The 12,269-nt window shown below is 36.6% G+C and overlaps 1 protein-coding gene across 1 annotated transcript in view; it reads right to left on the bottom strand.

Annotated features, from left to right (window-relative positions):
* Positions 1–11,807, bottom strand: part of LOC127367303 (uncharacterized) — a 29,189-nt gene extending 17,382 nt beyond the window's left edge. The window contains exons 1-11 of the mRNA XM_051407056.1: positions 11,636–11,807; positions 10,974–11,012; positions 10,402–10,773; positions 8,162–8,503; positions 7,901–7,995; positions 7,620–7,691; positions 5,555–5,636; positions 4,735–5,106; positions 4,281–4,625; positions 3,375–3,472; positions 2,771–3,262 (exon numbers count right to left, since the gene is read on the bottom strand). Coding sequence (XP_051263016.1) covers positions 3,164–3,262; positions 3,375–3,472; positions 4,281–4,625; positions 4,735–5,106; positions 5,555–5,636; positions 7,620–7,691; positions 7,901–7,995; positions 8,162–8,503; positions 10,402–10,773; positions 10,974–11,010 — 1,914 coding nt within the window. The 5' untranslated portion in view covers positions 11,011–11,012; positions 11,636–11,807 and the 3' untranslated portion in view covers positions 2,771–3,163. The remainder of the gene's footprint in view (positions 1–2,770; positions 3,263–3,374; positions 3,473–4,280; positions 4,626–4,734; positions 5,107–5,554; positions 5,637–7,619; positions 7,692–7,900; positions 7,996–8,161; positions 8,504–10,401; positions 10,774–10,973; positions 11,013–11,635) is intronic.
* Between the last annotated feature and the right edge of the window lie 462 nt (positions 11,808–12,269).

The raw sequence follows: 12,269 nt of genomic DNA, 5'->3' as shown, positions 1-12,269 counted from the left end.
AAAACAGTATCATTTCGACTTTACAATCAAATGCAGTGTGACGCAAATTATACTACCTATGTAAAGCTGGGATGAAAAGGTGTTGGGTATTTAAGGTAAGTGACCTAATGGACTCAAGCTGGCTGAAGAAAAATATGTGGACTTCCCTTTAGAAATACCTGAGGGGGATATTCAGTATTTCCTGAAGCTGTAGGGAATTATTGACGATGGCATAGATCAAAATAATAGTCGGACTTCAGATAGATGCCTAAATTAATCTATTGCTCAAAGCTGTTTAGTTCTATATGAGGGATTTGTCATGAATTCATAAAATCTATATGAAAAAGATTTCAATTTCAAGATTTGGAAATAATATTTTATTTTTATATCTTTAGAGTAGTATCTTTAGACAGTGAGTACAATAATTTCTTTTTTTTCTGAGTATAACATCAGAAAATTGCAGCTCATCCAGGATTTTATGTCCTTAAGACATGTTTGTAATTTAGATGATTGATTAATTTCATCAGGCTTGATCGATAGATATAACTGCGTATCATCTGCATAGCAATGAATGTTAATGGAGTGATTCCTAATAATGTTGCCTAAGGGAAGCATATATAAAGTAAAAAGTATTGGTAAGTCCAGAATCTTGTGGAAATCCATGACTAACTGTAGTCTTTATGGAAGATTCGTCGTTAACGTGTACAAACTGCGAACGATCTGATAAATATGACTTAAACCAGCTTAGTGGGGTTCCTTTAATGCCAATTTGATGCTGAAGTCACTGTAAAAGAATATCATGGTCAATGGTGTCAAATGCAGCACTAAGATCTAATAATACAAGTACAGAGACAAGTCCATTGTCTGAAGCAATCAGAAGGTCATTGTTAACTTTAACCAGAGCTGTCTCTGTGCTGTGATGAACTCTAAATCCTGACTGAAAATCATCAAATGAACTATTGTTATGTAGAAAGTCACACAACTGTTTGGCAACTACTTTCTCCAGAATCTTAGAGAGGAAGGGGAGGTTAGAGATCAGTCTATAGTTGGCTAAAGCCCCTGCGTCGAGAGTGGGCTTTTTAAGAAAGGGTTTAATTACAGCTACTTTAAAGGACTGTGGTACATATCCTGACAATAAAGAAAGATTGATCATATCTAGTAAAGAAGTGCCAATTAAGGGTACGACTTCTTTAAGCAGCCTAGTTGGGATGGGGTCTAACAGACAGGTTGACGGGTTCGATGAAGAAATTATTGAAGTTAACTGATGAAGATCTAAAGCAGAAAAACAGTCTATATCTGAGTTTACATTAGTTAAAGTTCCTGAACTTGGAGAGCCATTGATAGCTGTTGAGGGCATTTGGTGATTAATTTAGTCTCTAATAGTAATCATTTTATTATGAAAAGAAGCTCATGAAGTCGTTGCTACTTAAGGTTATGGAGATATGTGGCTCAATAGAGCTGTGACTCTCTGTCAGCCTGGCTACAGCACTGAAGAGGAACCTAGGGTTCAAAGTATTATGTATCTTACAAGAGGTAATAACAACTGCACTCATGCAGACATGTTAGTGTGAATATAAGCACATTTTGTATAAGTTTACTCACTATTATGTCACCAGTAACATTAACATTTTATATGCATGTTTTACACACAGTACATATTCACACTGAACACATTACATACCAGTTACATTACTCTCTTAGTAAATATTTTAGCTCTATGAATTTCATACACATTTATTTATTCATACTCAATGAGTAGTGTAACTTTACGTGTATAGACCCTCTAAACCAGGTGTGCCCAATTTCTTTTCCATTGTAGGGCCAAAACTGGATCTTAATGGTGGACCAGGGGCCAAAAGCAAACACCTTTTGTTTTGTTTTATTAAGATGATCCCACGTTTCCTTGACCGACTACAACATGGCGACATGTATTACTCATTAGGGATAAAACAGCACAATGAGTGATTTATATTCTCTTTTTAAAAATGCCTTTTTAATAGATTTGTGCTATAAACATCACTTTGCAATTAGACTGAATTACTATGCCTTATGTACTGATTAAATTAGTTAATTTATTAACTAGAGTTGAGGTAGAGCAGAGAGGACATTAGAGGGAAATCCTATTCAAAAATCCATAAAATATGATCCAGTTTCACTAAAATCTGTAAATAAAGTTGTTTTTTTGTTGTTGTTTGTTAACCAGTAATTCTTCTTATTTGTGGTCTGATAAACAATACATTCATCAAACTTCAGTGCCCAATGTAGTTTAGTCACATCAGTGACTGGAGTTTTAAAGTTGTGTTTTTGTACAGTAAGGCCTTTTCTGCCATGAATGGATTATTTTAGCTGCAAGTTTCAACCAATTAAATTTATCAGATTATACAGATAAACCAATCAAATCACAGTATGTGGGATTAAACGTTTGCTGAATCCCACCCCGTACTACAAATTGCAAACACACTGTTACCTGAATAAAATTACAGATTACTCCAGAACTTGTTGGAAACATTTGTGATAATGTAAGTACACAACTCACAAAACATATAACAAAGATCTAGTGTTCATAGACATTTTAATGCAGGAATACATGTGTTTTTTGAGGTGGAGCTCATTGGATATATGCTCCTATGAATAGTTTAATCAATAGCAATATTTTACAAGCTGATTATATGTTATGTATGTAAAATATTAACGATTAAATCTCAAATGTAATGAAATACAAAAGTACAATATCTCTTTCTAAAAGGTAGCATATGAGTATATAAAGTAGGAAATATTCAAGTACAAGAACCTCAAAACTAAAATGTTATTCTTCCATTGATTTCTGCTAAAAGCTACATTCATTCATTTCTTTCATGTTACAACAACAAACAATTTTCATGCAATTCTCCTCTTTAGATCTCCAATAAACTCCTGGGACTCCTACGTTATTTGCTAACCTTAATGTGCTGTTGTTATTCCCTCTAGTGATGAGGGAACGTAGCATTTTGCTGCTGGAAAGAGGATTGATGAGAGAAGTGACACTAAACCACAAAGTATATGTGAGATAAAACCAAAACAATGAGCTAACTAAAAACTTCGTAGAGCTGTACAATTGCTTCTTAGTGGGTTTGTCACTTATGACCAAACACACAATAGAAACAGTTTGGAGTTAAAACTGCTTCTCTGATTCCTCTCTCTCTCTTTAGCCACCTCGGTTTGGTTCCTTGACAAAAACTCTTCCATCAGGATGCTTTCTCCATCGTAGATTTGTCACATTCGTGTTACTCAGCTCTTGCTTGAGCTGAGGAACAGAAGAGAAAATTAACTAATTAAAAGCTTTTTCCCACTTCACAACATCAGGAGTGTTTCATGTTATCTCTGCATCAGACAGCACATTTAAATGTGAGACTCACTTGCTTCAGTATGTCATCATACACTACAGGGTCATTTAGATCCAACTCTGAGTCCTCTGAGCTGATCCTCACTTTAATGAACTTTACAACTTGACCTGCTAAAGAGACACACAAACACAGACACATTTCATTATATTCACTGTGACAACCCACCACAGAGGAAGATGTGCACTCAGCTGTTGCTCTTAATTGAACCCCTCCACCAAACAGTGCCTGTGTTTCTGTTTTAGGTCCTGCTAATGCAGAAGTTTCTTAAACCTGCATTCTATATAATGGCCAGCAGGGGGCAGCTCCATTGGCTGCAATAAAAGACCAATTGCATGCTCTTCTATGGGGAAATCAGCCTGCTTCTCATTTGATTTATTAGTGTAACTGGTTCCTAATGAGTTTATGGTCTCAATCGCTGGTTTCAAGTCTTCTTCCATGCAGCACAATGTTCATTTAGTAAATTATTGTTCCGTTTAGAGTAAAATAGCTGTGAGATTGCAGCGCACCGCACAAAACTGAGATCAAACTGTCAAACTAGGCAGTGCCATTGTTTCCTACTAATGAGCACACAGCTCAACTTTTAGTACATCACCACCGCTGGCTCCAAAAAAGCCACATGGTGATGACCCTAATACAGAACTCCTGGTTTTAGCTGCCAAAATCAACAGTCGCTGGACCGAAATAAGGAGCTTTTTTTGTTCTGTGTGAAATCAAGAACCGATAGTTTCAAAATGTAATATTTTCCTGCAATATATATTCCACAGTTATCAGTATAAACTGCGATAATAAACAATAAAGAAGGGGGGATCGGGGTTATGAACATCACAAACAACAAGCTATGACGGGTAATTCAAATTTTGAACCTATATTAAATGCTTCAACCAAAAGAGTATAAAGAATGTAAAACAGGAGCTTTACCATAGTTACAGAGGAATGGATGAGCTTCATTACATGGAATTTCTCCCCATCTACCAGATGAACTTTCTAACATAGCAACACAGTTTTTTGTATCATCAGTCCAAACTTCTTTGCCTTCTTTCCAGTATCTGAACGAAGAGTAAGTCTGGTCGGACCACATCCAGGGATCTCTGAAGGAGCCAATCCACACCGTCAGGTTACGGGACACTTCCAGAATTATCTGGTTTTCCAGCTCATTCCTCACACTGGTCAGGTCTGTGTGATGAGCCCTGCAGTAGTCCCGTGCAACAGGCCAATCCATGGCTACGTTAGTGAGAACATACTGTTCACGACCATGTTTTTTACCTGAAAAGAAAATAGCTAATTCAATAAATAAATCACAGTTATAGTGTTTTTGTAGTGTAGTTGCAGTGCACAAATGAATTCAATTCAATTCAAAATGAATGACTCTCACCATCAAAGCAAACTGAATATTTCTTGTATAGACAGGGAGTTGTAGACGGTTTCCCCTTTGTGTAAGTCAAGCAGTTGTTATTTGCTTCGTCTGGGATGAAATAGTCTCTTTCTCCCTCCTTGTAGAAATCTTTGTCCGCCAGGGACCAGTGCCACCTCCGAGTCAGTTCTTTCTGAAGCCCTATCCACACGGCATCCTTGTATTTGCCCTCTACAGCTTTAAGACCTATTTCCATCTCCCCCATGTCGTCTATGGTGGCCAGGTCAAAACCTTTCTCTCTGCAGTAGCTCTGTGCCTCATACCAGGTTTTAGGCTTATTGACGAAGAGGTAATATCGATTCTGGGGCACACATGAGGACAGAGAACACAGCCCTGTTGGAGATAATGGGATTTATTTGTTGAGCATATGGGTTAATAAAAATCTGAATGTTGTGCAACTTTTCAGTAATAAAATACTGTACAGACAATGCAAGGATGGTAGTTTAAAATAAAATAAATGGCACAATAACCAATAATTTCAGGTTTTTGTGATTTAATAAGAAGTTCATAACCTGAAGTTTTTACAAACTTGTTCCTCAGAAAGGCTAAGCTGTAGCAAGGATTTAATATTGATATTGATTTAATATTCAATAGGTCTGTTCTAACCAAATCTAACAGACATCACTATTGTTACTAAAAACAAACAACCGTTGTGACTCTTCAAATGTTGTAAAGTACATCAAAAAACTTCATAAACATATTCTGGCTTTCATAGAGCAAGACAAACAGATGTGAGAAGATGTCAGTCCATCTCATGAGAAAGAAGAAACTTAACACTGACCTGAAAGAAGGAGAATTAGACGTACGACCCCTCCCATAGCTGTTACAAAGGTCAGAAAAAGAAGATGATTTATTTTTTCAACCTGCAACAGTGCTTCTCAGTGTCAGCTACCTGTGAGCTTTGCATATTTAAATGTTGATTGTTAAAACATGTTGTAAACCACACAAGGAAATGTTTTACATTTGTTTTTGTTCAGAATGAAAATGCAGCTCAGTGTGCAGTAAACAGCTTGCTGCCATTCATAAGAATGCAAACTGATTAAAGACAAAGGCTAAAGCTGCAGACAAAAAGTCAGCATTCTCACCATGGACAAAGCTGTTCTTATTCAATTGTAATGATGAGTTTCATCCCGACCAAAGCCATATAGAACAAGATATCATTATCTATGGAAAGAATGAATTCAATCTGGACATTTTATCCTCATATATATTGGTGAGTCAAAGACATATTTCCTGCCCTTGGACAATAAAGTGCAATTCTATTCAGTTCCTGCAGATTCACACTGCAGAAGACACAAGCAAATCTGCAAATCCAAGACAATAATAATAAGATAACAATACAGCGACAATAATAATAGAAGATTCTGGGGGAACCGATGAACATGTGAACCACTCGTCAATAAGATAAGATGAGATAGATTTGAATGATCCCACACTGGGGGACAGATGTTCAAAAATATTGTATATCATGATTGAATGAATCAACAAATAATGATTTCAGAATGATATTTAGAATAGACATGAATATAATTTATAAACAAGTGTAATGTTATAACCATCTCCTGTGTGTTCCCTGTATTATGTTTGTAAAAAAAAAAAGTCAGTTAAAAAAAAACAAGAAGTTTTTGTTTTACTAATTATGAGCGTGTTCATCAGATTTTAGTTGAATTCCATAGAAACTTAACTTTTTCTGTTATTAAGTTGTTTTGTATATTAATGTTACCGCCTCCAAAACTATTTAAGCTTTTTGGAGAAACGCCAGAATTTTACTTTTGTATCTATTTGTTATTTTAGATATTGTGCACACGCTAATATGTAGAGAATATAGAACAGACTTACCGGTGGATCCTGATCAGTCTAAGGATTGTGGCATTGTGTCTTTCACCCTCACATCATAGTCATATCCCGTTTGTATGTATTCAAATCTTTCAGGAAGTAGATATTTGCTTATTCTGATTTCAAATGTCTGGATTTCCCAGGATGTATACAAATAAGTTAGTGTTTGTGTTAGTGAGTCTGTTTGGGTTGCAGACTTCTCCAGACTCTACTCTGAATATTACCTATTGTTCATAGCAATAATATGGATGATGTACAATAACTGAATAATAACACTGAAAGTAGACGTAGTACTAGTAGTTTTTCATTTATTATGTATTAGTTACAGTCAATTCAAGTCAGTTTTATTGAACAATATTGCAAATCGCAAACAATGTATCTGTACAGCATATAGCACTGACAAAGACAGACAACAAACAGACATTAAAACCAAAGTTACTTAAAAGCTACTTTAAAATTCAGCAAAGAGCCTAATTTCTCCTATACCTCTCACTAATGAATACATTTAATGTAAGCAAAACAGTTTATGTAATTTATGTAGGCTATAATCCGTAATCAATAAAAACACACACACAACACAAAGTATTATGTATCTAACAAGAGGTAATAACAACTGCACTCATGCAGACATGTTAGTGTGAATATAAGCACATTTTGTATAAGTTTACTCACTATTATGTCACCAGTTTATGTCCTCTTATTAATATCACATTAATATTTTATATGCATGTTTTACACACAGTACATATTCACACTGAACACATTACATAGCAGTAACATTACTCTATTAGTAAATATTTTAGCTCTATGAATTTCATACAACATGACGACATGTATTACTCATTAGGGATAAAACAGCACACTGAGTGATTTATATTCTCTTTTTAAAAATGCCTTTTTGATAGTTTCTTGCTATAAACAGCACTTTGGGCAGCCCTGCTTTAGATCCTTGAAAGTCAGAGTTGCTGTTTATGTTCTTCTCTATTTCCTCAAGTCTCTTTGTTAAAAACCTTTCCATTAGGCTCCTTTTTCCATTTCACCTGAAAAGGATCAGTCAGTGTCTCACTCAGCTCCTGTCTCATCTGGGAAACAGACAAAAATATATATATTAAGTTAAAATGTGTTGACAAAATGAATTAAATATGTACTGGTCTTTAATTATTATTGGCTGAGCTGCGTTCAGAGTTGTTGTAAAATACCTGAAGAATCTGTTTATATTGTAGCTGGTACTGTTACATTCGAACTGACTGCACTAGACAGCGCACTAAATACAAAGACCTGAGAGGCTCACTTGCTCCAAGATGGCGTCTTGCACTGCAGGTTCATTTAGCTCCAACGCTGCGTCCTGTGGGATGATCTTCACTTTGATGGACCAGTTCTGCTGGCCTTATTTTGGAGACACACACAAATAATTCTGTTAATTTATATGGGATTATGTGTTATTTTAGCACATTTGCATCATGTAAATAACAGACACATTCTGCATATATTACTGGAAAAGACTTTGGCCTAAACAAAGCAGAAACAATCTAAATGAAGAACTTTTGCTCACGGCAGTTACAAAGGAACGGATGTGTTTCTGCACATGGTCGACTTCCCCATCTACCAGATTTGCTCTTCAGCAAAACACCACATTCTTCAAGATCTTCACTATAGAGTTTGTGTTCTGCATGCCAGTATCTCAACGAGGAGTAAGTCTTGTCTGACCACACCCAGTCGTCTCTGAAGAGACCAACCCACACACGGAAGCCATTGTCTATCTTCTCTGTCTTCAGATACTCTGCGTCATTCCTCAGACTGGCCAGGTCTGTGTGGTATGTTCTGCAGTAGTCTTGAGCATCAGTCCAATTCAAAGGTTCTGGAGTGAAAATGAATTGATCTTGACCATTTCTTCCTAAAAAAAAAAAAGAAATCTTAGTTGTGTTTCATGTTGCATTTTCACATTTCATTTATTTGGATGTGTCTGCACTTAAGGGTCTGACCCAGCAGCACTACAATATGGCCTTCTCCAAAAATCATCATCACATGTAGATTAAATATTTTTGAACATTTGATATTATTAACATAATGATGAATTTAGAGGATTGTCAGTGTTGCCAGATTAGGATTAATAAAAATAGCTTTGGCTGGGTTACTTTACAATTACTCAGCCCCTCCTCTGGGCTACTGGGTTCATTGTGGTTCAGCTCCACATGTAAAACAATTTAATTGAAGATATTTACAAAACAATGAAATGACCTATAAATACAGGCAAACACTGCTATAATACAATATCAGGCTTACATTTACAGAAGAGTGCTGTTATTATTAGATTTTTTAAAAGTTATAGAACTCTAATAAAAGTCACCATCTGTGAAATTGCAGTAATTATTGCTGTTTTCAGTGATAAAACTGTAAATTGACAGTTTACCAATACGTATACAGTGATAAAAACATTTGTACAATGTTTTTGTTAATAATATATAATTATACAAGATATTAATTCAGAACGCTGCAGCACGAGTACTGACAGGAACTAGAAAAAAAGAGATCACATCTCTCCTGTACTAGCTTCTCTGCACTGGCTCCCTGTAAAATGTAGAATAGAATTTAAAATCCTCCTCCTCACCTATAAAGCTCTTCATGGTTAGGCCCCTTCATATCTTAAAGAGCTCATAGTACCCTATTACCCCTCTAGAACACTACGTTCTCTGAATGCTGGGCTACTTGTGGTTCCTATAGTCTCTAAAAGTAGAACAGGAGCCAGAGCCTTCAGTTACCAAGCTCCTCTCCTGTGGAACCAGCTTCCAGTTGTGGTTCGGGAGGCAGACACCCTCTCCACATTCAAAAGTAGGCTTAAGACGTTCCTCTTCGATAAAGCTTATAGTTAGGGCTGGATCAGGTGAGTCCTGAACCATCCCTTAGTTATGCTGCTATAGGCCTAGACTATCAGGGGATTTCCCACAGTGCACTGAGCTCCTCCCTTCCTCTCTCTTTCTGCACTCATTCATGTCCCATTAATGCATGTTACTAACTTCACTTCTTCCCCGGAGTTCTTGTGCTTTCTCGTCTCGCAGGCTTTATCGATCCTGGTGGAGCCTCCTGCCATGGTCCTGCTAGATTGCCATTGCCAATACTGTTGTTGCTGTGCACCTGTCTGTCTGTCTCTCGCTCTCTCTCTCTCTGCCTCTCTCTCTCTCTCTCTCTCTCTCTCTCTCTCACCCCAACTGGTCGAGACAGACGACCACCCACCTAGAGCCGGAGGATTTGTCCTAGGTTTCTGCCTTTTAACAGGCAGTTTTTCCTTGCCCTTGTCTCCAAGTGCTTGCTCATGGTGGTACTGTTGGGTCTCTGTAATTAATGTTTTAAAGAGTTCGGTCTAGACCTGCTCTATTTGAAAAGTGTCCTGAGATAACCTCTGTTATGAATTGGCGCTATACAAATAAAATTGAATTGAATTGAATTGAATCTGTCAATTAACAAACAAATCCATGTAAAATTACAGAAATTTTTTTTTTATTGTTATTGTGACTAATTTGACAGATTTTTAGAAATGTATTAACGGTATTAAGTAAACAATACATGTATTTTTATTATGTTACAGACTTTTCACGTTATTTTACATTAGACATGTAAATTCACAGGTTATTTTTGTAATTCTATTAATATTTCTATGTGCAAGAAGACATTAGATCTGTGCAATACATTTCTTTATCAGTTAGCATATATTGTGTGTGTTTGTAGTTCAGCACAGATAAATGACTTGCTTGCGTTTCATTGTGTGCCACCAGCATGGACATGAATGACACTCACCATCAAAGCAAACTGAATAATATTTGATGTGACAGGAAGCTGTATCCAGCTTCCCCTTTTGCTGAGCCCCACAGTGAAAACCTGTTTCTTCGTCCCAGAGGAGATAGTCTCTTTCTCCCTCCTTGTAGAAATCTTTGTCCGCCAGAGACCAGTGCCACGTCCTGGTCTCCGCTTTGTGAAGCCCTATCCATACAGCATCATCGTATTTGCCCTCTACAGTTTCAAGTACTGTTTTCATCTCTCTCATGTCATCTATGGTGGCCAGGTCACGACATTTCTCTCTGCAGTAGCTCTGTGCCTCATACCAGGTTTTAGGCGTAGTGACTAAGGAGTATGGGTTCTGGGCGACGCATACGGGCAGAATACACAGCCCTGTGAAAGAAAGGTCACGGTTAAGAAGGGATACATGTCATTTGACGAGCATACAGTGTTATACTTTTCACTGGTAGAAATGTTATGTAGACAATGAAACGAGGGTTGTAGAAAAGACACCGAAATAAAAAAGGCTGGTTCTGTAATGTGAGATGTGACAGGAATTTAAACTCATGCAAAGTATAAGGATTAGCACTGACCTGAAATGAGCAGAATTAGATGTGTGATCCCTTCCATAGCTTTTATGAAGGCCATACAAAATAAGGAAAAAAACTGAATTAATTTACATATACTCCAAAATCTGTAATATTTCTTTAGAAGGTGCCAACAATGATAATATATAAATAACCAGTTTCCTTTCTCATCCAATAAGATCCCAAACAAACAAAGCTGAATATTATATTTGACTTAACGTTTAAATTATTGTTTGTTGTTACAACTTTTTTATTGTTAGTTAAGCCCGAAGGTTCGTCCCCCTTCTACTGCTTAACCTAGAATTTGACAACTTGTTCCACTGAAAGATATTTACTGAAAATAAAATGTGTCAGACAGGGTATACCCTCTCTCCTCCACTGTTTTAGCTTTTTTATGGCTTTGTCAATTCCTCCTTTTCTAATTTTGCCTTTTTATTACACTGTAGACACACTAGTTTGTAAACAATGATACTTTACTTTGAACACGAGACCCTAATTTCTTTCTTTTCTTCCCATTTTGTTTAAAAGTAGCATAAAGGGACGTAAATCTAAAAATCATTCTAACCTTTTGTTGTAAATCACAATAAGTAACCTTTAATATCTTGAAAATGTATGAACAGATTAACATCTCAAGGTTGTGTGTGATTGCAGATGTAGAAGAGACTTACCTAATGTTACTTCTTGATTTGTCTACAGAGTCCCCCTCACTTGTCCAACTTGTCTTTATTTAGTTCTCCATTTTCTGTTTTATAACACTGTGCACCTGTTTGTACGCAGCAAAGATTTCGTCCAGTCTCAGCACTTATCACAATGCAGTGCTGTGGTGTACAGTGCTCTTATACTTGTAGCTTGTAGTTGATGTACAGTGACAGTTCAACAGGTTCAGTGTTTGTTTGTCCCGTGCATCATACACATTATGCAAAAGTGTTTTTCCTCAGTATGTAAACCTTTTAATATCCTTCTGGGACAAATGCAAACTACGCAAATCCATTTGAAGGGCAGGCTAAAGTCGAACCCTTAATCCTGACACCCGACATATTCAAACGTTTAAAAAAAAACCCAGTATCATTTCGACTTTACAATCTAATACAGTGTGATGCAAATTATACTACCTATGTAAAGCTTGGATGAAAAGGCGTTGTGTATTTAAGGTAAGTGACCTTAAGAAATATGTGGCCTTCCTTGAGAAATACTTCAGGGGGATATTCAGTATTTCCTGAAGCTGTAGGGAATCATTGACGATGGCATAGATCAAAATAATAGTTGGACTTTAGACAGATGCCTAAATTAATCTATTGCTCA

The sequence above is a fragment of the Dicentrarchus labrax genome, unplaced genomic scaffold, assembly GCF_905237075.1.
Source record: "Dicentrarchus labrax unplaced genomic scaffold, dlabrax2021, whole genome shotgun sequence".
In the NCBI taxonomy this organism is placed as follows: Eukaryota; Metazoa; Chordata; class Actinopteri; family Moronidae; genus Dicentrarchus; species Dicentrarchus labrax.
The sequence above is the reverse complement of the archived record's forward strand: the minus strand, read 5'-3'. Positions and strand labels throughout refer to the sequence as shown.